This window comes from Gavia stellata, chromosome 30, assembly GCF_030936135.1.
Source record: "Gavia stellata isolate bGavSte3 chromosome 30, bGavSte3.hap2, whole genome shotgun sequence".
Taxonomy (NCBI): Eukaryota; Metazoa; Chordata; class Aves; order Gaviiformes; family Gaviidae; genus Gavia; species Gavia stellata.
This window is the reverse complement of record NC_082623.1, coordinates 2,658,380-2,683,647: the sequence shown is the minus strand read 5'-3', so window position 1 is coordinate 2,683,647 and position 25,268 is coordinate 2,658,380. Positions and strand designations below refer to the sequence as shown.

General features: G+C 41.2%; 1 protein-coding gene across 3 annotated transcripts; it reads left to right on the top strand.

Moving 5' to 3' along the window:
* Positions 1-1,210: 1,210 nt before the first annotated feature.
* Positions 1,211-25,268, top strand: MAPK14 (mitogen-activated protein kinase 14). Of its 3 annotated transcripts, none has more exons than XM_059831073.1 (12): positions 1,211-1,369; positions 8,588-8,717; positions 12,296-12,354; positions 12,727-12,838; positions 13,376-13,405; positions 13,872-13,919; positions 14,374-14,488; positions 15,543-15,614; positions 23,436-23,515; positions 24,059-24,137; positions 24,443-24,616; positions 25,087-25,268. In XM_059831073.1, the coding sequence occupies exons 1-12, from the start codon at positions 1,254-1,256 to the stop codon at positions 25,152-25,154; spliced, it is 1,083 nt and encodes a 360-aa protein (XP_059687056.1). In that variant the 5' UTR covers positions 1,211-1,253; the 3' UTR covers positions 25,155-25,268. The 3 variants fall into 3 exon arrangements, with proteins under 3 accessions (XP_059687056.1, XP_059687055.1, XP_059687057.1); XM_059831072.1 differs by lacking the exon at positions 23,436-23,515 and adding an exon at positions 21,251-21,330; XM_059831074.1 differs by lacking the exon at positions 13,376-13,405.

Here is a 25,268-nt window from a genome sequence, read left to right as displayed (position 1 = left end):
GCGGGTCTTTGATATTGCGAGGCCTATTACGGTATTGGGAAATAGTTTCTTCTCCAAACGCACAGAGAAAGTTGAGGACACCGGGAAATGGGGGCAGGGAGAGCTTAGCTCTCCCCATCACTGCTGGCTTGAAGCCCCTGGAAGGGAACAGAGTGTCCTTCAGAAGTTTACAAGAACAATTAATAGCGGTTTTAAGGCCCCGGACGCACTACAGCTACGCTTAGCCTGAGACACGCCGGGGAAGGCTGCTGCCCACCAGTGCCCCTGACAGGTTGCCCTGGGCCTGCGGAAGTGCCGCCTTGGTACGTTTTTTCATCTATTTTCCTTTTCTTTTGTTACTTCAAGCACACTCTGAGGAGAACTGCGCAGGGAAGTCAAGCGGGGGTCACGAGAAGGCGAAAAAGGGGCAGCGCTCCCCGGATTTTGGCTTATTCGCGCCAGCAAAGGCGGACACCGCTCCCCTCCACCCCGCGAAATGCCGGACGCCGCGCTCCTCCTGAGGCGCCGCCCCCTCCCCGCCGGGCCGCTCTCGCGAGAGGTCGCCGCGCTGGTTCCATATTGGGTCATCTCTGCCCTCGGCGCCTCAGCTCTCGCGAGAGTTGTCGTGACGAGCGATTGGGCTCCGCCGTGGCGGTGGAGGGAGGGGGGTGAGCGTGTGTCTGGGGGGGGCCGTTGCCCGGGCCCTGCCCGGGCTGTGCCGCGCGGGGCGGGGCGGGAGGGGCGGAGGCGTCGCCTGCGCCGTCCTACCTGCGGCGGGAGTGTCTCCCCACACCGCCGCCCCGCCCGTCAGCGCTCCGGCGCGCTCGCTGCCGGCTGGACGACCCCCGCCGCGCCTCGCCTCACCTCGCCTCACCTCGCGGGGCTATCCCGCCCCTCGCGAGCCGGGGGAGGGAGGGACCGGGGGAGGAGGAGCGGGGAAGGCGGGGACAGGGCCCGCAGCGCCCCGCTGTCACCGCGCCCGCCCCCTGAGGTGAGGTGAAGGCGGGGGGGGGGGGAGCGCGAGCGGGCGGGGCGGCGGCGGCCAACGGTCGGCGGCGTGAGGGGTCGGCGGCGGCGGGGAGGGCGTTGCTGTTGCAGGGCCGCCCCCGCCCGCGGGAGAAGCGAGGCGGGGAGGGGAGAGGAGAGGAGGAAGGAAGAAGCCGCCGCTGCTGGAGGAGGAGGAGGTGGTGGTGGTGGCGGTGCTGGTGGTGCTGCAGCCGCGGGCAGAGCCTCCCCCTCCCGCCGGGCCGGGCGGGGCGGGCTCCGGAGCCGAGATGTCTCAGGAGCGGCCAAAGTTCTACCGGCAGGAGCTGAACAAGACGGTGTGGGAGGTGCCCGAGCGCTACCAGAACCTCTCCCCGGTCGGCTCCGGGGCCTACGGCTCCGTCTGGTGAGTGCTGGGAGGGGACGGGGTGGCGGTGGTGGTGGGGGGGTCGCGTCAGGTGGCTGCCCACCCCCTCGGCCCCTGCCCGGGCTCTCCGCCTGGAAAGCGGCCCCGGCTTGCAGGGACCCGCGGCGGGATGCGCGCAGGGCGGTGACCGCGGGAAGCAGAGCGCGGAGAGCGGGGCTTGCTTGTCCTCCGGGGGTTCCTCTCCCCCAGCTTTTTTCCCCAGTCTCCTGCAAGAAACAGTTTTCCTCCCGGTTTAAGAGCGGTACTGCCGGGAAGCCGCAGTCTTGTCTTTGGAATGCGTCGGGGATTGCACCACATGGCAGGTGGCACTGAAACATTTTTGCAGGGGAAGATAATCATGTCCCACCCCCCCCCCCTCCCCGAATGATCTCATATAGACATATTTCACCGTGCCTTCTTGCTGTTAGTAGGTGGGGGGTGGAGAGGGATGGAGGCTGGCAAGTCCCCCGTAGCTGGCTTTGCAGAGCTGAGGGCCTGGCAGCTCTTGTCCCAGTTTCCTTCTGCACTAGAAGGATAGATTATATTTGAGGCAATTATATTTTTAACTGGAATCTGTTGATGGGGGAGGTAGAGGGAAGGCTATGAGGGCCCTTTTTGCATCCCTGCCTTGTAACGGTGGGTTTCCAAAAAAATATTGGTACTTGGCAATAGCAGATCAGCACAGGAAAACTTGTTTTATTTCTGTAGAATGACAGAAGTCCTGCATGATGTGCTGCCTGGGAGAGTAAAGTCCTGGTATGAGACCTGCAGAAATACAGAGAGCTTGAAGATAAGAGTTTAGTTTTTAATGCTTACCTAATAGAACAAAACATATGACAGGTTACACGTGCGAAATACAATACTTCCTTAATTTGTAGTTTCTCTGCTGAAGTATGTTGGTCATTAAACATAAATTAACAGGGCTGTATACATTGTTTAATCTTAAATACAAGGTTGTATTTGATTTGGTTTGACAGACTTCAACAGTCATATAGTAGAGCTGTATGAAAGTGTTCACAGATTATTGTGTCCTTTTATTATGAAAGGTTTTCCACACGAGCATTCTGGTTTTTATTATCTGTTCTTTGGCTCTGTCAAAATGTGATCAGAATTTTCAAATATGGGTGTATAATGATTACACAGCTGCTCTGCCGCTGTGTGTGAATTTTTTTTTCATTAACATAATGTGCAAATTTATATGGTGAATATAATTTATGTTATATCGTAAGGAGGGATGCATATTGAACTCTACCGGTAAAGAAAAGGAGTTGCTTTGCATGTGCTGCAGTTTTAAAGAAATAAAGTTCTCGTCTGTTCTGAACTTACTGTTATAAAATGGTTGGTGGGTTCAGCTTAAATAACATGTGTTTCTTAAAACTGCTGTGCCTCACATATGCAAATGCTTATATTTCATAAAAGACAAAGGCTGGTCAATTCTAGTAGTAAGATTAACCAATGTACTTGCTGAGTTTTGGGGTTTTTTTAATAGATGGGTTTAGTTCTGGTGAAAGAAGGTCCTTGCTGCCCTAGCTGATAAATACCCCTGTAAATGCCACAGAGTTACAACCCCCCTGAATGTAGTAGGAAATGAATTTGCTCAGTGCCTTGTCTGTTGTATTTTTAAGGTTGACCCTACACCGTCTATCCCATTCCTCTTGTTTTGCCCCTCCCCACAATCTCCATTATGCATGTAATACTTCCAAAGTTTGTTTTCACAACCACTAGCTACGGAGTTTGCATCATGAATTTCCTGTTTTGCTGTGTCAAAACTTTCAAAGATTGTGCAACTGTGTTCAGACCAGATGAAACAATTTTGTATTGGAAGCAATTTCAGACATGTGGCACAGGAGTCTTAGTGCAGTCTGTGTTAATGGTTTTCTGTACGTTCTTCTAAAAACATGTTTCAGAAAATTTATGGTTCGGAAAGACTAGCGATATGGAAAGTATGTCAGAATTTAAAAAAAAAACAAAGCAACAAACAAAACCCCTTGCATATATATGTCATTTTATTAAGCTGCAAATGGTGATGCATAGTATTTAGGATATTCCTGCAATGACTTGTTCCGCTCTCTGTCCCTTTAGAGGTCTCTTTCCCCGCAGTAAAAAGTTACCTAGCTTCATTTGAGACTTTGCGTTTGGAGTACCTCTGTGTTGAGATAGTAAATTGTGGGGGTTTAACCACCCTTAAACTGCATGGTTAAATATACTTCCATGTATGTCTACTGCATTATTCTATTAGAATGTAATAAAATGCTCTGTTATTTATTTAGTTGTCAAGATGAGGCATTTAAAAATGAGGAATTTCTAGAAAGTGAGGGGAAAATTAATAAAACAGAAATAGTTAAGCCAGCAGGTGAATTACTTAGACTATGGAGCTGTCTGCTGTAGGCTGCTTTAAATGTCTAATCCGAGTATGACTCGGATCACCCTAATATAAGAACCTGACTTTGTTTTGTAGTCAGTGGATGGAGAGGGAGAGGCGTTTTCTGCAGGCAGCTTAAGGCATGCGCTTAAACTTAGAGCAAATATTTCAGTGTTTTCGGAAGTATTGTGTGCAGTGTTGGAAGGAGGACGTTCAAACGGCCAACTCGGGTATTTTTCAGGATCTGTTTTTAAAAAATGAAAGTATGTGGAGATGCAAGTAGGGATTCAGTTCCAAAACTTCGAGAAACATCGATATGTATCCTCAGATTGTCCATTACTAAGTCATGTAACGACTGCTGTGACATCTGTTGTGTGAAATGCTATTTCATTTATTCTTGCAACAGTTTTGTATATTCATACAACATACTCTTGTGCACAAAAAAGGATTTTGTAACCAGGTCTACACCAAAACACGTGTGGGTTCCTGAAGCGTTAGTCTTGTAATACTTGATGTAAGGCAGAGCGGAGCCTAGATCATGCTGCATCTTGCAGTGGGAAGTTGCTGAATGGAGATGGGATCCATCGGTGACTCGCAGTTTAGCTGGAGGATCGCTTCATTTGATGTGCTGGAGGGAAGTCTCAGCAAATGGCATTAGTTCAGCTGGCTCTAAGCTAAGCAAAGAGGTGTTTTGATGATCTTTGCCATCAGTTTCTAAAATGCTATGAAGGCAGACTTGCTGTACTCTTAAGAGTTTACTTCATAGTTGTATTTTTTGCTGCAGTTCTTCGTGTGTTGTGTTGATACCTTTGTAAAAGAAGGGGTTTGGTTTAATTGCTTTGCAGGCTCTCTGTCTTGCCTTATTTAATTTGGAAAGGAATTGAACAGCCAAGACTTAACTCTTCCTCAAAATCTTGCATAAGAATCTTTTTAGCTTTTTTGTTTGTAGACTGTCAGGTTATATATCCTTCCAAAACCTGTGATTTCTTCCCAATTTGTCCCACAGTTGTACCAACATTGACTCTGAATTTCCTGGGTGTTAAGAAGATACTGAGATAATTCCCCTCTTTTTAAACTAAAAGAGAAATACTATGGATTTAAGAAATTTTAAAACATTGGACTCCCGAGGAAATGAAGTAACAACCCTAAATATCACCTCTGTAGTAACAGTTCTTCTGTGGATTTTTATTTTTTTACCAACGTGCATCTTCAGGCTTACTAATCCCTTATCAAAGTGTGCAAGTGCCCCCAAAGTACGTATGCACCTGGGGGGGGGGGCAGGTGCCTGTGTCTCCAGTAAGGTGTGGTAGATATGTGAGGAGTGATAGGAAACTGTAAATCTGTGAGTGGGATGAAGCAGCCGTACAGGTTGGATTAGCAGAACACACGTGAGGAAGGGGGATCCAGCAGGAGATGGGAGTGCACAGAAAAGCCCTGAGCAGAGCTCTGAAAGCAAAGGCAAGTAGTTCAACCTTCACGGGTACTTCGTATATTAAGAGATGAAATTAGTGTGAGCACATCTGTCCTGTGGGGAGATTTTTATTGCCACTTTCTTAGAAGCAGAAGCCAATGTAGAAGAGGAGAATAAGATTTACAACTTTTCATAGTGTTTTAGGAGGGTAACTGATTGAAATGCATGTATAGGCTGAACTCAAAAGCGACTGGTGTTAATGATAAACTGACAGGTACTAAGAACTGGGGTTTTTTCTGCCCATAACTAGGGATGCATGAATTAACTCCAAAGGTACCACTAGAGAGATTCAGTTAGCTTGGGTATTTGCATAGGTGCTAGCGAAGAGCAGCATACTATTTAGCAAAATAGTCTTTGCACAAAAATTAACATGCTGATTATCTAATGTTTGAATAAATTGCACTCTCAAGTAATTCTGTATGCACTTCAGTTCCTCAGACTACTTCACATCTTACTTCTAAGAAGATGTAAGTTGAATCAGTGGATAGGTTCTCTAAAGTAATTGTTTTATTCTAGCTCTTACGTTCCTGATTCAATTCAGGTTAGCTCAGGATTGTAGTTTTAGCTCACTTAGAGTGAGATGGATGCAGTTCGTGTGCTGTAGCGCAATACTGTGTAAGAGCTTAAAAAACGTGGAAGCTGTGATAATCTTGTGCTGATCTTGTTCTAAATGGGATTTGAAACTGTGGATCGTGCAATTTTTTCCCAGTTGGGCTTTTTTAGCTGAAATATGATCAATGTAATGCAGCTGGTCTAAGTCTGATGAAAGCCAGCTTAGTGTTCTTTAAAATGTTCTCCAACATGACAGCTGTTCTGTAGCTGTGTCTTCCATACTCGTGAAAACCATTAGGCAGTTATCTATATTGGCAGAAAATTACTCGGCATGCCTTTATCTGTAGGGACATAGTCTCTAGGCCTCAAATGTGACCAGACTTAGAATTCTTCTGACTTCAAGAGTAACTCTAGATTGCGAACGTGCAGTAATACAAAATTTTTTTTCCAGGGCTTGTGCCCAATATCACTGTGCTGGTTAAACAGTTTCTCAGTTCTGCTGACTGCAATTCTCCTTGGAGGTTGTACATCTACTCCAGTGGGATGGTGACTTGATGTGACCCCAAAATTGTCATTAAAAAGAAGGTGAACTTGAATTTCCTTTGGAGTCTGAAATAGCTTGTGATATGTCTCATGGCTCTGAAATCTTCTCTAAAGAGAATTGTGTGGAAACCAGGAGAGAAATCTGACTGTGTAGCTGTGAAGGTGGTTAACGTGCAGGGGATCCCCTTCTTCTCAGGACGACAGAGATGCTGGTATATGCTGCCTTTTGTACCCGAAATGTTTGAAAGCTGGTAAAGATTCATGACTAATTCACAACAGCATGTGTTGAATTATGATGACTAACCTTATTTTTGCTCTAAGTCCTAGAAAACACCTTGAGTATCATTAAAATATTGTCATATAATTACAGCCTGAATTAGATATGTTTGTATGTTGCAAAATGGTGTACGTGAAGCTTAAAAAAATTTGATTTCTATGTTTCATGAAGTGTTGCAGCTTAAATATCGATGTTCTAGTGGTGTTTGAAGGCCTGCTGAAGATCATTTGAAATCAAGATTAAAAAATGAGTGCTTAATGGCTTCTTTTGTCTGCCTAGGCTGAGTGAGGTGTAAAGGATAACTCGTGTGTGGAAGTGGTGGGTAACGGGCATTCTTTGAGACAGTATGGAGTCGCTTGAGTAACTCAACTATGACAATTTGGTGCTCCTGTGATCTTCTGTCTAGCTGTATCTTCGTATCTTTTCCAGTGAGCTTTTTCCACTGTGTGGATGCAGGTGCCCCTTGACATAGGAGGAGATGCTCTTCTTCGTTGTGCGCAGTGGGTTTTTCCATTCTCTTGCAGGACCCAGGGGAGGGATTGCTGTTCGTAGAAACAAGCTTGTATTTTGTTTTCTATTTCTCATAAACCTCATGTACCAAGTTCCTTGGAAACTGAGCAACTTTGAGATAAGGAGTCTTTTTGCAAGTTAATTCCAGTTAGTTGCTTTAAAAATAAATAACTACAGTTATTTCAGATAGCTTCTTTGGCGAGGGTGGGGGGTGAGGGTTGACTATGCAGTTGTGGTTTTGTTCTAGGACTACTTTTGTGATTGATTTTGAACTTTCTGTTAGTTAAGCTGCTTCACACTTTACATTTATAAATGTATAGCTTTCCTTTTCACTTGATTTTTATCAAGAACTAGTGCATACTCGCTTTTAAATGGAATCAGGAGTTTGCCCTAAATCAAAATGCAGCAGGAAAGTAGACAAATATTGTCCTTCTCTGACTTTCTCTGTTCCACGCTTTCCCTGTGTTTGTTATCTTGAATCAAATGTAACCTTGATTTCACATCCTCTGTTTCTCCCCCTCCTTCCTTTTAGACAAACCAGAGCTTTTTTAGATAAGAACATCAAAGAAGAGAAGAAAGAGGAGTAATTTAGTTCACAGCTAAATACCTACATTTCTTTAGTTCCTCACATATAAGCCCTAAGCTCTGGAAGATTTTATTCAGTGTATCAGAAATTTAACATAGTTCTTCATGTGTTAAATTTTTGGTTGTTTCAAAAGTATCAGGCTTTCGCTTATTACAAATAAATAGGCTGTATAAGGACTTACTTCAAAAGACGATTTTACTGTACAAAATACCAAATATATAAAGTTACCAAATAGGATGGAGTTAGTCTTCATGGTTTCTAAGAAGAAATACTATTTATATGCACAAAGTTTCTGCTAAAGGGACAAGTTTTGGTAATGTGCAGCTAAATATCATTTATTCACATGCGTTTTTGTATAACAGGACTTTAGGATTAGATGTGATTTACCACAGAGGCTTGGTTTCAGCTTCAGTTGTGATTAACAGCCATCGTAGTTGATTTTATTAGGCACAGGCCTTGGATTTTTGTATGGACTTAAACCATAAAAGATAGTATCTTGAGCATAGCATTTTGTGACGAAGTGTGGTGTATGAAAATATGTTTAGGAATACAGATAATATTTACAAGTAGTCTTCCTCTCTCCAGAGTTTTATTGCCATATTTATGTTTAAGAGCACAACTGGTTTTAGACAGAAAAGTCATCAACATTTCTTTTTTTTTTTTGGCAAAATTTCCTTTTACTGTGTGAGCAAGACTGATCTTTTAAACGTTTTCGGTAGAAACCAACAGTTGTGTAAATGTGTGGGGATTTTGGGTGGGGGGTGCAGGTTATGGACCAGGATACCTAGGAATTATTTTCCTTGCAGAAATGGAGAAATGGGGTTGACTCTGACTCAGTGTCCAGATAGTTGCTAAGTGTGGATTTGAAGGTGTTTATAAATAATTCATTTTGATAATTTGATTACTCTTTATTGTAGTTCTGCCTTTGACACAAAAACTGGGTTGCGTGTGGCGGTAAAGAAGCTGTCCCGACCATTTCAGTCTATCATCCATGCCAAAAGGACCTACCGAGAGCTACGGCTGCTTAAGCATATGAAACACGAAAACGTAAGTTGAAGGAGATGGTATGGAAAGTTGGTCTAAAGTTGGACTTTCCAGTGAGCATCCAGCATGATTGCATTTAAGGATCTTGTTGCATACATTTTTCTAATACAAATACAAAGCTTGCAGTAGTCCAAGGGATTATGGTTGTAGAAAAGCATGCAGATAAAATTAAAAAAAAAAAACCCACACATAACCAATTTTATATTAAAAAAATCTTAATATTTCCTTGAATAATCTGGAAATTACTGCTGAGCAGGTTCATGCTGTCTTAGGGATTTACAGCACAGATGATGTCACTTATACTTTCCTGCTTGCTTGCTGTAGTAAGCTGTAATTTCTGTTGTGTTAAAGAATTTAATTAAAAAAAACCCCAAACCTCAAAGTTTGTTTTTAGTGTCTTCTGGAGGGATTTCCATATTTGTTTCGTCTGCCTTGCCTGTGTCAGAAGGGTGTGGAGTAGATGTTCACTAGATTCCTGTAGGTAAAATAGGGAGGGGAAAAAGCAGGGGGGCTGGGAATCATATGGCTTTTCGTACAAGCTGTCCACTTAAATCATCAACAGGGAAACAAAATAGGATGTGACAAATGTTATGTTGAACTATGCTATACACTGCCTAACCGTTTTCCGATATAACCTCCATTTGGTATAGAAAACTGTTGGTTGACCAGTTCTGTGTGTTTGTGACATTAACATGCCGACATGTTTATATTGTATGCAGTTTGGAGCAGATATTCCATGCAGTGGAGCAAAAAGTCTCATAACCTGTCCTCTGCAGAGCTGTCAGAATGTCAAAAGGAAAGGAAGGCTCTTGATTATTTTTAATTTTTTAAATTTTTTTTCATGTCCAAGCAAAGACTAACTTAGCAGAAGGGAAATACTGTTCTGGAAGTGGGCTGAGCAAACCTAGGATCCTTATCTAGCACAAAAAGCCAAACAAGCCTAACTTCGCTGGAAGGTTCTCCTTGGATGGTCTATTCAGAACAACTTCTGTTGTGGCAGTGGTGGTCGTGTGTTGTGGCTTCTAACCACCACAGTCAGCAGCTGGTATCCCTTAAATCTTCGTGGCGTTTTTAGTGTGGCTAACATAATTGGAACTTTTGATGTGTATATGTACTATTGTCAACAATTCTTTCTCAGTGCTTCTGTACGTTCCCATTGTTTCAACAGTAGATGTAGCATTTGATCCTGCTTAATATCCATCCCCTGGAGTTTTTTCTGGACCTTTTCTCATAGCTGAGATATTCTGCAAACAGGAAAGCTTTGAATGTCTGTTACCAAAAAAAAAAAAAAAATCAGCATATCAGTCCATTTTGTCTAAGCTAATAAGGTTAAGCAATGAAAATTAGATTGACTGGTACTACAACAGTTCCATGTCTGGCATTCATTAATATTTTTGGATTAGTATTGCAAAGAGCCTATGTAGATTTGAGAGGACGGGATAAAAAGAAGTTATTTTGTTTGGATATGAAATATTTGTTATCAGTTCATCATACCGTCATCTATCTGTGGGAAGTTTATCTAGGTTGTGGTTTGAAAATCCTGCAGATGCAGAGATGTTGAGAGCCAGTTCAGGCAGGCTTATTAGTGCTAGTGTGTTGACTGTTCAGATCTCAGTTCAGAAGTAAACCGCTTGGTTTTACGTGGTACAGAACACACCAGCAAATCTGGTAGGCATGGCGGTTTAAGGGGCTTGAGCATAGGATGGTTCTCTGTATCCTGTATCTAGTCTGGTTCGTGATGATCTTGAGCAAATAAATGGACCTGCAGAGCACTTGAGTGTGTCTGCATTATATTTTCAAGTTCCAGGAGGCCTTGTTAGCTTGCATAAAGCACAGCGCTGAGCAGATGGGAGAGCAAATGAGTTTGTTGTCATATGAAGAAATTAATAAGCTCTGTGACATCCTAAAATGCTGGGAGGGGAGAGCAAAAGGTTAGGAGTTGGGTTCTGAAGCTACTGGTGTTCACGCTTCCTTAGAATTGAGTCGGTGATGCGCTGCAGAATAACTGCACACAGTGTTTGTGAAACTCCATGAAAGGTGTGGGTAGTTTGATACTGTGCTTTAGCGTAGCAAGATAAAAGTGGTAAATGAAAAAAAACCCTGAAGTCTAGATAGCGAAGTTGGTTTTTGTCTTTCCATGCTAAACTGGGTGGATAATGTTGAATTTTTCTGTAAAAACTGATACAAAAGAGTCCACTGGAGAAAGAAACTGTAAGCACAAGAATTATTGTACAGGATGGATGTGAATGTTAGAGTTTGAAGAAGATGTCTGTCTAGAAATGGAGTTGCTGCGATGTATATCAGGAGAGGCAGGAAAGTGTTTTTTCTCTTCTGTTTCCTCAATAAAATGTAATCTGTAATGTATAATATAGATTAGACAGAGGCTTTTATTTCCTACCCACTTGCTCTCTTTTCCAAAAACATAGTCTAGGTACCCGAAAGATTTTGTACCCGAAAGATTTTGTCTTTAATTCTCTGCTTAAAGGTAACTCAGTTGATTCTGATATCCTTGACAAGTGCAAACAATGAGATAAAAAGGACGGTGCGAAGGGGAACACGGGAGTCCAACTCCTGGTTTCGTATGCACACTGGAACCATTACTGAAGTTGCTAAAACGTGCATGATGCTTGTGTATCCGAGACAAGTAAGATGCTGACTTGAAAAGGGAGGAGGAGTTTTTTGGAGGTGGCTGAAGAGATCCTGTCTCTTTGTCTCATATAGTCATAAAATAAAATATTATTTATTATAAAGAGAAGAAGAATAAGGTTTAAAAGCACATTCTGGTGAAAAATAGAATAAACTTTATCGACCAGCTGGATTTTTTTTAAATGCTGTAAATGACCTGGAAGATGATAACTATGGGATAATAAGGTATAGGTCTTCTTTTCCACAAAGTAACGCATACATATCCTCTTTACTCTCTACTGATAGAACAGTTTAGCTGTAAAATGAAAGGTGGAGTAGCTGCTCTTTGGGCACAAAATACAAATGGCAGTGTGAAGCTGTCAGCTGTTTGTGAAAATTAGGTCCTCACTGCATTGTACTGTTTTCCTGACTTACGTTCTAGTGTAGTCGTCATTATTCATTGCTTGTGTTACAGATCCTTGAATTTTTCTAGCCGTTGCTCAGTACAAATGAAATAAATACAGTCTCCCAACTCTCATTTTAGTATGTAGTCAACAGTATAACTAAGGATTGAGCAGGAAGCAAACAGTTTTGTCTGGTGGTTGTTTTTTTGCTTTTCTCATCCATTTATTTCCTGAACAAACTTTAGCTGCTTTTTGAAAATAAGGTATTCTAAACCTTTGTTTACACCTGCCTTTTGTTATGGCTCCTGCTTGATGCTTTAAGTGGATGGCTGGTATGAAAAGACAGCTGTATATTTTTAACCTTAATTTATTTTTTTTTACACAAGAATTGAAGGTTTCTTTCTGATCTTGTGTGAATACTAATTTGTCTACATCTGAATGATTCATGGAGTTAGAAATGAAACATGTACTCCACAAAGGATCTTAGTAACTGTATCATATTATACTATGAATGTATTTCACAGCTTTTTCACTTTACTGTTTTCTTTCTAGGTGATTGGCTTGTTGGATGTGTTCACCCCTGCCAAGTCACTAGAAGAATTCAATGATGTGTAGGTAACTTCTCTGAAGACTGCAACAAAACATCTTTTATATCTTCCTTACATCTCCCAGATTATTATAGAAATATTTGCCACCTTAATTTGTCTGCCATCTTTCACAAACAATTCTGAATTCCAACACAAAAGATAGTAGGACATCCTAAACTATTGGATCGTCAAACTTATTCACTTGTGTTTTATTGACCAGCGCTGTAGGAATCTGCGTTCTAATCTGCTATGTTATTTAAAGTGTCGCGAACTATATTTCATTTGGCAACACGCTTTGGGACGGTCAGCCCTGCTACTGGAGCTTCATAGGGGACTTTTATCCTAATCCTGGTGAAGGTATTGCTTCATAGCCTATGTGTTTCCTTTTGTTCATAGGTACTTGGTGACACACCTTATGGGAGCAGATCTGAACAACATTGTGAAATGCCAGAAACTCACCGATGACCATGTTCAGTTCCTCATATACCAAATTCTTCGGGGACTGAAGGTACTTGCACCTGTCCTACCTGAGTGTTGATAGCTCATTGATGGGAGGTGGAAGTTCTTGATGAATGTTGTATCCTCAGAGATTCATATGAGTACTTAACAGGGCTTCTGTAACTTCCCTAACGTATTGTAGGATAACCTTTTATTATCATTCTTTCACTTCATACCTCTTTGGAGCTCTGTATCAGTAAAGCTATGTATCATTTAAGAAATACTTCTATATGTTCCTATGGGCAGAGTCTGAAAAATTATGAAGTACGCTGCGCTCTAATCTGCTCTGACTATGCATCTTCCATGTCTTCAGTTCTGTATACTTGTGTTGTTCCCGCTTGTGGTGGCCGTGCTCCTGTGTGTTCCTAAGGAGGGACAAAGTGAAACACCTACCTACTTGAAACCCATAGACGCACACTCGGTTCCATCTGCAGACTAGCTATAGCATCTGAATTGTGTGGGAAGGGGTAGGGCAGTATTGTCTAGTGAAGAAATGAGAAGGAGGCTGCTTGGACTGTTACATAAAATTTGTCATCTTGCCTTGCAGTACATCCATTCAGCTGACATAATACACAGGGTGAGTATTTATCCTAAGATTGCATCCTGTACTCAACCAATGTCTTTAAAAAATGCAGTGCAGAATCTTACAGTGTAACACCTGTAGAAACGAGAAGAAATTTTCCGAGAATTATTTCAGTTAAACAGTCTAAAGGTCAAACATGGTAAGTGGTTGTCAAGATCCATAGTTTCTGCTCCTGCCTATGTTTAACTTGTATCTTTGTGAAATAGGTTCTCTATTTATTAAATATACATCTACAGCACTGGTGTTGCAATAAGCCTTTATGCGTTTTTGCTTATATGTGACACTTCTGAGGACCACAAAAGAGATAGCTGACTCTGGGATAAAATAATTTTCCTGAGTATGGAGGGTTGATACTTACAGCCAGTTAGAATCTATTTTCTGTCTGCATTTACATTTTTATCTACTTTAGACTTGTGAAACAACATATAAACCGCCGTAATGCTGATGTTTAATTTTTTAGGATTTAAAACCTAGTAACCTGGCGGTAAATGAAGACTGCGAGCTAAAGGTAATGTAATCACAAGGTCTGATTGGTTTGACTGTGATTTGAGTGAATGCCTTGTTGATGTCCCTTGGAATTAAAGAGACAAAATAATTCCTTATGGAAATACTTTTGTGGTCCAAAGCAATAATGCCCTTCCCAGCTGTAAAGGGCTGTAAGGAGGTTTTATCTGTATCTGTTCATGTGTTTTTAATGACTCATCATGAAAGTGAAGAGTTAACAGCTTTAGTTTGGGTTTAGTTCTTCTAGAGAGAAGATATCCAGACATAATTCTGGTTGTTGAGTCCTACGCTGTTCTAGGCTAGTGTCTTCTAGCAGGTTGTGAAACTTAGTTTCATAATCTGCTTTTGCAGTTGCACCACCTCTCCTCCACCCAATCCAGTAACTGCCTCGTTACTTGCTGTAACTAGTTTGCATCGTTCTGCTGCAGTAGTCAGTGGATGTCTTTTCTGTTCCGTAGATCCTGGATTTTGGCTTGGCCCGACACACAGATGATGAGATGACCGGGTATGTGGCTACCCGGTGGTACAGGGCTCCTGAGATCATGCTGAACTGGATGCATTACAACCAGACAGGTAGTGCATTTAACTAACACAAGGCTTTTCGGTTCCTGAATTTTGAAAAAAAAGAGATTGTTCTCTGTACGTGCTCCTTTCCGTTTGATCGCATGAGTTGGCAGTCATGGTAATTACGCTTCGGTAAGGGTGATCAGAAAAAGGCAGGCATAGAATTGTATTTGAACCACAGTCTACCAGGTGTAAGCTAAGAATCATTGTGATAGCATTCACAGGACTTCTTTAAACTTGAACCTTTGAAATTGCCATCAGCAAAATACTGTCAGCACTTACTTACCCCTTATTTTTCCTAGCACAGTGGTTTTTAAAGTAAGTGAATGGAATGTACCTGGATGAGGAGAAGGTGTGTTTCTAGGAAGCTGCTGGGAATATGCTGAAAAATGCCTGGAGTTGTGGTGTGAAGAAATGCTAAAAAGTACATAAATCTCCCTTCCTTTGCTCTTCTCTTAGCCACTTCTTCACAGTTGTATCTTCCTCGCAGTTTCCAGTATCTTCTCAGCAACACAAAGTGCTTCCCTACAATGCTTCCAGATCAGGCACAGAGAAGAAAAGCAAATGCTGAGAATAGTTCTTGTACAGGAGAACATATGGACCAAGAAAATAATGTGCTACTCTGATTTCCTGCCTCACTACTTCTTCCTCTTTTCTCTTTTCCTCGTGCATGTATATGGACTTGTCTTGTATCTGTAGTATAATAGCTGGTGGCTGTTTGGGTAGAATTCATGTTAAGGCCATATGCAAATTGATTCCTCAGAGTTGTCTTGAACAGGTTTCTTCCTCTTTGATTGCGTAGATTCCTCCCGAGCTCTTTGGTGTGCCATGCATGTTATCTCTGGAAGGAAAATTTGCCTGATCTAGTATTCTGTTCTTTGGACAAGTCTTAGACGGCGTGGTTACTGAACAGTATCAGTTAGTTTGCAGCATATCTCAGATTGTTTCAATGCTGTAAGACTATTTAAGGATAAAGTTGTTTGTACTTGTTGGATAGAGTGATTCTATTGAGACTTTATTTTTCTGCATTACGTTGTTTTGTTTTTTATTTTATTTTGTTCAGTTGATATTTGGTCAGTGGGATGCATTATGGCTGAACTGTTGACTGGAAGAACGTTGTTCCCTGGTACAGACCGTATCCTTTAAAAGTAATGTATTTTTAAAACGGAAGTTAGAGATCTTCACTTTCACATACTTCACAAGAAAAGAAGTTCTGGGTTTGTTTGGTTGTGGGGTGTTTTGTTTATTTGTTTTTAAATTAATGGCTTTTTACTCACAGTATCATGAGGTGAGTTCTTGATTTTGCTGCACATGAAACAATCACAATGTGCAAGAAGGCAAATCTATTCCTCTTTATTGTCTATTAGCATCACTAGAATTACTTACATGGTGTTTGTTTCTGGGAGTTACTTTCCTTTAAGTTTATTGAAACTCATTGCTCTTTGAGTCTGTAGAAAATAACTGCATGGAGTAGGCTGTCTGCTAAGAACCCTCTCGTGCTTCAGGCTTCTAGCAAATGTGAAGCATCCCTTCTGGCCTCTCTTCTGTATCCTGGTGCTATGCTATGGAAGCAGTAGGTTTGCAGATTCTTTAGTGCCAAGGATCTCATTCCAAATTGCTCTGAAATGTTTAGGTTCCGCTTCCATGCTTGAGCGTAAACAGATTGTGAGCCTTCTTTTACTGTATGCTTGTATTGATTGAAAAATCAAGCTTGAATAACAATCTTTTCAAAATGATTTTCTTGCTGCACCAAAGTGGGCTGGGTAGGACGCTTCAGCAAATTTATGGGAGAGCACTTTGTGAGAGTTGGTCATGATTTTCCCCAGAAATTAGAACTGAGACTTGATGCAAATTGTTATACTTGCAACTTATGTTCAGCCACACAACGTATAGGTGTAGTTTACTACTGGCGAGATATTTTCATTGCCTAGAAATTGGACTTTACTTACCAGAGAAAATTACATTGCCCACATTTCACCGAAGTTTATTCTTTCAACTACAGTTGGGTTATTTTAATAACTTTTATTAATTTATTAGTATTTATATATGTTAATTAAAATATGTTAGCATTTGATGAAAAGAAAGCTAGTGTTGGAAGTGCTGGCCTTCGTGTGTACTACGTTACTTCTGGAACGCATCTAGAGTCTAAAAATCTTTGGCGGGGGGGACAGCTTTCATTCCAGTTTTGACACAGTTCCATCTCCCTTTTCAATGTGCTTTAACTTTACCCTTTTTTCTCTTTTTCTGCCTGTCTCCACCTCATAATCTCTCCAAATTTGAACTTGCTGTACTTTACTGTTTAGTCATCTCTGCTGTATTTTTCTGTTGTCAGGGACAGAAGCAGAACTAACGTAAAAGTGGCTTAAAGCTAGAAAAAAGTTGCCATATTTCTGTTGGCTGATTTAGCATGTATAATTTGGTTTGGGCAGATTTTGTTTCTGTCAAGAAAAAATGAGAAATCAAGAATTGTTGACTAAAACCAAAAATCTTTAAGCTGTTGCCACTGTTTAACCTTAGTAACACTTTAGATTTTAAAAGTCTTGATACTTGCACATAAAGTACTTGCTAATAGGATTTGCAATATGTAAGAAATGCTTCACAATGTGTTCTTTATGAATTGAACAAAACAGTTATCTTCCAAGCCTGCAAAGTTTTTTCTCAAACTGCGTTCTTAGCTGTGAACTATAGCCAATAATATCCGCAATGCAAAATAAAGTTTACTTGTAGGTTTTAAGTTGTTTGCTTTGTCATATTAAGATACGTTACTAATTTATATCTCCCAGCAGATGTTTGTGATTCTTTACTTTAAATGCTCAATTTCTTTCGCAAATGGTAGTAACGCTTTTGAATTAAATGCTTTTTCTATTCTGAATTGCTTAGATTTTAAGAAAAATAAGGCCCAATCCTTTCCCATTATAGATAAGAACTGTGGTACTACAAAGTTTTAGAGTTTGTGTGTGGGGTTCCCCACTTAAAGTAATGTATACGCTGTTTGATCATGAGGTGAGAACTATAAGGGGAGCAGGGTTTGTAGTTATGAGTCTTCTTTGTGTATGTAACACTTATCCAAGGGTCTAGAAAGGCACCAAGCTGCCAGCTTTCACTCCAGTTTTGCTGACAGCAAGCAGAACTAAGATAACAGTGGGTTCCAGCTTCTTCCTGGCTTGGAAGGCTCTTTGAAATCTTTATACACGCATGATTTTTGGAGAAAGTTTTAAGAATTTTCCGGATGTAGATCCTGTTGGGTACTTCTGGGCTCTTAATAATTCCTTTGTACCCACAGATTTGCTGAGGCCTGTGTTCCTCCTGCAGTGTCACTATGCAATTGCTGACTTACTGACATCACAATTAATATTAACATGCTTAATTCAAGGTATATTTACCATGCTTCTAGTAGCCAAGGATATAGTATCTCCAAATCCACTGCAGTTCTAGGGAATTCACTTTACAGTTGGAGGCAATGTGGCCATGTATTCTGTGTGTTCAGGAAGCTGCTCCTGTTGGACAACTGAAAAATTGTCATTTTTCTTGCTGTTTGGTCTCAAGATGTTAATTACATAGCTTCACATCTCCAAAATGAAATAGTGACAGAACAGGTAATGCCTTTTCCGCATGCTCCAGGTGAATGATCATCCTCCTGTTCAGATGGTTCTTTTATTTGAAATATTGGTCCCTTTCACCAAGGATTTAGCAGAAATGGTGTGATGTTATTTACAGTCCATCAGATATTTCTTTATATGGCACAGAGATGCATATATTACTCGTAAGGGGCTTCAGTACAGGCAAGCTGTACAGTTAATTTAATCTGGTAAGTAATAAAGTTGTATTCTGAGATTATGATCTTCAGTGCTGTCTGTGATGATTATGCCACTGATAAACTGATGCTGAATTTAATTTTAAGTTCTGAAGGACCTAATCTGTAGAGATTCTGAACATGGCTGTCATTGTCTTCAAGCAAGAATTGTAGATACTCTTAGAAAAAAGCCCCCTATGATTATATGCACTTAGTTTTTCAGGATTATTACAATATTTCTAGCTTCAATTTTGAATGTAAGCTGACTGAATTGTTCCTATTGTAATCTATGGGTGGAAATATTTGGATGAAAGATGGATTTCTAATATTGGTAAAATCTCTGCCAGGAGGTGGAGAAGGGGGGCAAGGTTGTGGGAAAGACTAGTCAGAGATGGAAAAACTGAGGTAAAGAAAATCAGAATCCTTCGGGATTTTAATGTGAGCTAGAGGCTTTCTTTTTGTTATCATATCTGTCTTATGCCAAGATCAGTTTCTGTTAAAAATGTGTAATTTTTTTACAGCTCTTGTAATGTAAATGATTCATAAAATTATATAAAGTACAAACAAGAATATTTTGAATGTTTTATACTAGTTTAGCCAATTTTCTTTTTCTGTATGTTTTAAGTTGACTGTATTCCCTTTAAACTCTGAAAAGTATTTTTGTTATTATTTTTATTCAGTAGTGTGGTGCTTCCATGATAACTAACCAGTCTGAAATTGTGTATTCTTCTGATACATCTTATTCTTGCTTGTGGTGACAGCTAAAACAACTTCTGAATCTTGCTTTGCCTGGATAAGCTCTTACAATCTTGCGATGCCTGCTGCTGATGGTGATGGCAGGTTGTTTCCTGAATTTTAGAATCACTGAGACTCATCAGTCGTCGGGGGGACCGTGGTGGTGGCGTTTGGGGTTTGCATGCCGCGCTTTCCTTCTCCATGCACATGTGTTATTTTTTCTTTTGCTTTGTATTTACTAAGTGTTTTTCCTGTCTTTAATTGCTTATGGCTCATTTCTCTGGGACGTGGTAGGCCCTGTAGTTACATGAATGCTGCAATTCAGTGGGTTATGGATGGCAGGCCTAAAACTAGAAGCAGGGCTTGGGTTTTGGCATGCCTGTGGCAGTGCCAGTTACACATTCGGTGTGTTCTCTTGCTTATCCAAGAAGTCACTGAAGCATATTACACAAGTATCTTCTAATAGCAATTTTCCCTGGGAACAGTGCTGACAGCAAAGTGGGCAGCAATATTGTTGGCACACCTGGTGCACATGATTTTAAATGCCTTTAAAAGAACTTAAATATTTAAACTGAGGTATGGCATGTGACTTCTGAGGCATGTTAGCTGTCTGAAATTTGCACAACTGTTTCTTGCGCAAGAGTGAGTGAAAGATGTAAAGGCTGTTTTAAATGGCGCTGAAGAAAAGCCAATTTAAATGAGCTAATCGTGGTTAGTATGGCACCCTCTGCTAATTCGCTTACACCAGTAGATATGCTGATTTCATTTTAAGCTTTGACAATTAAGAGTTGGCAATTCAGCAGCTAAGCTAAATCCAACTAGGTACATTGGGTTTACTCTTAGGTTTTGAGTGTTTAAGTAGGTGGCCAATCAACTTGATGTGATAAATTAGTTCAGCTGTTCTGACAAAGTACTATATCCAGGACTTCTAATTCATTTCATACTTGAAACTTTAGCCCAAGGTTTACATCAGAAAATAAAGGTTTTAACAAAGTATTCATTATTTCCTTCATACACAGTTTGCCAGTATTACATGAACTCTCAGGCTTTTTTAAAAAATGGACAGTTTCTGAAGTTCTTGTAGTACTTGAATTAAAAGATACTCTAACAAGGAATTGTAACTGTGTCTTAAAACATCAGGAAGGCACTGCTCCCAGAAAAAACATTGTCTAGTAAGTAGACTACTTTTATTGAAAGGAAAATGTGTAACAAGTTTGTATTTGCCCTTAAAATTCTATCAAACATTACAGCCACAGTCTGAAATCACTACTAGCATCGAGGATAATTCAGAGAAGGGAGATTATTTTTAATGGCTTTAAAAAGATACCTTGTGTCTCCTTACTATATCTTGAGTTTTGGACATAAAACTGTGTTTTTAGTGGATTTTTTTCCCCTCAAGTGTACATTTTGTCACCTATTCCAAATATTTAATTTGCCTGCCTTGTCAAAGAGGACTGCTCAGATCAGTAGGTGGCCTGGTGGAAGCTCTGTTCTGGATACAACAGCAATGTTATGTCCTGAGAGCTACATAGAGATTTTAAATCTGAGCCCATATTCTGTTCTCCCTGCCGCTCCAGTGGGTCTGTAGGGCAGAAGGGAGACCCAGGTGCTCTGGCCTCCTGCCCTGCCAGTCCCTGGGGAGCTGGGGGGGCGAGCACGCTCTGCTAGCTGCAGCACCCTGCTGCTCAGGCCTGAGAAAGGTGGACCCCATTTTCAGGGTTAGGGATGCTGTAGGTCGCGAGCAGGGTCCAGTCGTTTTCTTGCTTTCGAAGTTTTATAAGTGGCTGGATTACCTTGGAAGGTGTTCACAAAAGGCCTTGACTTTTTCTTTTTTAATATTAGTGCCTACACTCTTCAGCCTTCTGCTTTACTTCATCTGTCACTAACGCAACCTAATCCTGCTAACTGCATCTACTTTGGTGTGGGGCCTGAAGGGGTGAGGTGAGCATGTAAACCGATCCTTTGCCAGTGAGCTTTGACTTCTGCTCTGCGGTAGTGAAGGATGCAGCGACGATTCAATGCATGTGGTGTATTTGTAGATGAGTTGTTCAATCTGTCTGCATCAGACAGAGCTGTGTTATATGGGGGTATTTAATTGTAAGCGAGAGGAATTAATACAGTTTGCTTAAAATAGCTTTTCAGTCGAGGCCTTGGCAGGCATTAACTTTCAACATTAATAGGCTGATATGTTGCGCTTTTCATTTTGATTTGTCCCAGCATTTTCCTTTATGGTCCATCATTAGATATTGATCAGTTGAAGCTCATTTTGAGACTCGTTGGAACCCCAGGGCCTGAGCTTTTGAAGAAAATCTCCTCAGAGTCTGTGAGTTTATACTTTGATTGTAATATCTGCCCTTTCGGAAGTTCCAAGTTTGTGTGTTGCCCTCCTGTAGTCTATCTATAGTATGTGTTGGGATTTCTTTTCTGTTATTTTTCTTATTTTGTCATTCTTTGCTCTTGGATGGCTTTGCATTCATATGCTGTTTGTATCTGATCTTTATTCCTCTTACCTCTGCCTGTGGTATGATTTCTTCCTTCCATATTCTCATTTTACTGCTTCGTGACTTTTCTTTCAGTTTGTGGGTTTATACTTCGTGATATATTGTATGATCAGATGCTGCTGGGGAAGTATTTTTCACAGCTAAGAGCTTGAGGCTCATCTCGATTTATTATTTCACCAGATTGCCTGCCCAAGGATCTTTCTTAACAGGAGCGAGTGTGTTATCCTCTAAACACACACAGTCCCTTCTATAGTATGATTAATTTCTGAAATGCTAGTGCCACCATCTTTAGGTTTTTAGCACAAAATCCAAAATGCCTTTTAGGTGCTTTTACGTGGCAGCTGTTTCCAGGGCCCACAGTATATAGTCTGCTGAGCATATAACTCATTGTGCCATGTATTTAAAGGGTATTGCTGTACCGGGCCTTTTTATCAAGGTAATTGCAGAAAGCTTTCTGCAGTCTCCTTTTTAAAGGGTGACCTCTATTTTCAGCCATACTACCATTTCTAGATTGTTTTAATCTTGAATTGTGAACTTCTGTGAAGATAGTATTAAATGGCATTTAATTTTACCTGTTTTTGAAGGTGAAATGCATAAAAGTTACAGCAAGAGATGTACAGTACAGATTAACAAGTCACTGCGTAGTGAGCAATGAACTTGCCTAGAGGTAACTAGCAGCGTACTTCAGCAAGTCGCTCTGCTGTTTCTGATACGTAATGGAGGATCAGCATGGTGGAGAGTGAGAAGATTATTTTGTACTGCAGCTTATGTTCTTTTTCACGTAACAGTGACGGTAAATGCAAAATATGAGGTTAGCCTTGAATTAACGTTTGATGAAGGTAGACATGTGGTGCAAGTTGAAACCAATTGGTCAAGTTGCTTCATATCATACCAATTTAAAAAGCCCTGGGATGTTCCACCCTTGGAAAGGTTAGAACTGAATAACACAGGTTGCTCTGGGTGCCCTGTGAACTGACCTTAAGGGTAGTCTGGTATTTGAAGTCCAGGGGATTAGCGAGAGAGATGAGCTTAAAAGTTGACTAGGTTAAGCAAAAGATTAGTTTGCATACGTAAGATTGAAATGGGTCTTTTTTTTTTTAACATTGCACAGTAAAAAGAATAATTGCTCTTAGCCAGGTCCAAATCAAGAGTCCTTTTAAAAAAATGCAGTGAAGTACTGTTTCTACTAGTTTTTTCCATTGTATGGAGATAGCAAAACTATTGTTTGAGGGCCTTCAGTGTGTCACTGTAATGAATTCTGGTTTTCTGCTGCATTACTTCACTTGCTGTTACTTTCTCTGTCAGTTCACTGACATCAGCTAACTCTGTCTTATGCAATGCTAATGTTTTGCTAATTTTGCATTTATTGCCTTCTGTCACTTCGCCCACATATCAACGTGCATTCAAAGCTGTTTAGAAGGAGGTGTCAGTTGTGAGCCGATTTCACTTTGCACCACAAGGAACTTAAGTACTTTCTATGCAGCAAGAAAAAAAGCTGGTAACCAGTGCAGAGGATACAATTTTTATTTCTGTTTTAATTTTTGTTCATTTTCCTGAGGCTGTCTGTAGCTGCAGCAGCCTAGGAAAATTTTTGAGGAGTAGCTTCAGCCAAAGGAAACATCTACTCTGGTGGCTTAAAACTGTTGGGAAATGTGAACGCAACGGCATTGTAGTGTAATGCTACTTACGGCGGACAGAAATACTTTCTGTACTGACACTGTTACCAACTGATCAGTAATTCTCCATTGTTTGAAGTGTTCACTAGTGCAATTGCTAAACTTTTCACAAGTATTTGAAAGAATCAGTGGACCCTGCCTGTTTGGCTTTTGCCTTGTGGTTTGCAGAAGAGATGCTTTGTATGCAGCTGTTTTCTGTTTAAAATGGTTTTTGCACTGTTTTTAACAAAGCCCTTGACTAGGCACTTAAGATATTAACCAGCTTCAGCAGATCATGCGTCTGACGGGAACACCCCCTGCATATCTCATTAACAGGATGCCCAGCCATGAGGTGAGACCTGAGCAGACGAGGGGGGTTCGCAGGGCAGGTCTTCACTTGCAGTGTTCGCTGCTTCTGTAGATGATATGCTCGCATGTGGCATGGGGTGGGCAATTAACTACCTGCTCTTCAGCAAGATTTCTGTACTAAATGAAGACTTGATTTGGACAGTGTGTACTTAACCGCAGACTTCTGAGAGTCAGGAGAGCCTGGATGTGAGTCGGTTTTGCATTGTGTGCCATGTTGTGTGGCTTACCAACAGACCCCAGACTGCACGCAGCCTTACAGGGACGCCAAGGCAGTCGGCTCTTGCAGCACCTCTTTGCTTTTCAGTCTTGCATGAACCCTAAGTAATGTCAGCTCTTCCTCTCCTGTCTTGAGTGGCCTTTAGTTGGGAAGGGATAACAATGATGGGCTTACTAAGTATCAGAATGAGTAAAGAGAAGGCAAAGCGAGGAAACAGACCATAGTAACTGGTGCTTCAGGATGACTGAAATGTACTCTGTCTTGGTGGCCACATTGTATTATACTTCAACAGAGTATTTATTTCCACAGGCAAGAAACTACATTCAGTCTTTGTCTTACATGCCGAAAATGAATTTTGAAAATGTGTTTATTGGTGCCAATCCACTAGGTAAGGCTCGCTTTTTAAATGTTGTGCTCTTCCTGAAGCTGAAGGTAGCATGTCCTGGGACACCATGGCTTGCCCGAAGTTTTGTTTTGACTGCAGAGGTAGTTCAGAACAGAGCTACTTACCATTTTCAGAGTTTACAAAGTGTGTGTGGGCTGAGGGTATAAGAGGAGGAAGTTGTGGACAATGGTGGGTCCTGAGAAACTACAGATTGCTCATATCCATTGGGCTTTTACGAGCTTACATTTCAGAGCATGATGTCGTGCAGTTCGCTGTGTAAAATCTTTTCTGTTTCGGTGCTTTTGCAGCTGTGGACTTGCTAGAGAAGATGTTGGTACTGGATACAGACAAACGAATTACTGCAGCAGAAGCGTTGGCTCATGCCTACTTTGCTCAGTATCATGACCCAGACGATGAACCAGTGGCAGACCCCTATGACCAGTCTTTTGAAAGCAGAGAACTTGAGATTGAAGAATGGAAAAGTGAGTTTGGGGGACGGGAGAGAGCGAGCCAGCCTGCTTCCCTTGTGGTCCATTCCATAGCTGCCGCTCAGCTAAGCCATGGTAGTTAAGAGGCACAAAAGAAATTAACTGATAAAAACGTGGGCATCCTATTCGTTCTGAGGTCCTTATACTGAGTGAATCGATCACGTGCTGCACACATAATTAGCATAATCCCTGGTAACATTATTACTATGAGCATACAAACATGTAGGCGACGTAGTTGCTCACGTCTTTGTGTTTTCAAACTTATTCACATCTCCTCAACGCTCTGGAAGTACCTTTTATTGTGGATGTTAGTCTCTGAGAATGGTGTAACTATTCTTTTCTTCTTAATTAAACCATGTTTGTAATTTAAAATAGTGTTAGAACCTTTAAGATGGTTGCAGGCTTTCTTGCATGAGGGATGTCTTTAGTACTGCCTGTTAACTTTGTCACGCTCTTCCCACCAGGCCTGACTTACGATGAAGTAATCAGCTTTGTGCCACCACCGCTTGACCAAGAGGAGATGGAGTCCTGAGAAACTGCTCTCTTCTGTTTGTCCCACTTCACTGTGAGGGGAAGGCCTTTTCCTGGGGACTCTCCAATTATCATTCAAGTGCCTCGTCACAACAATATTCTCCTTGGTGGAGGG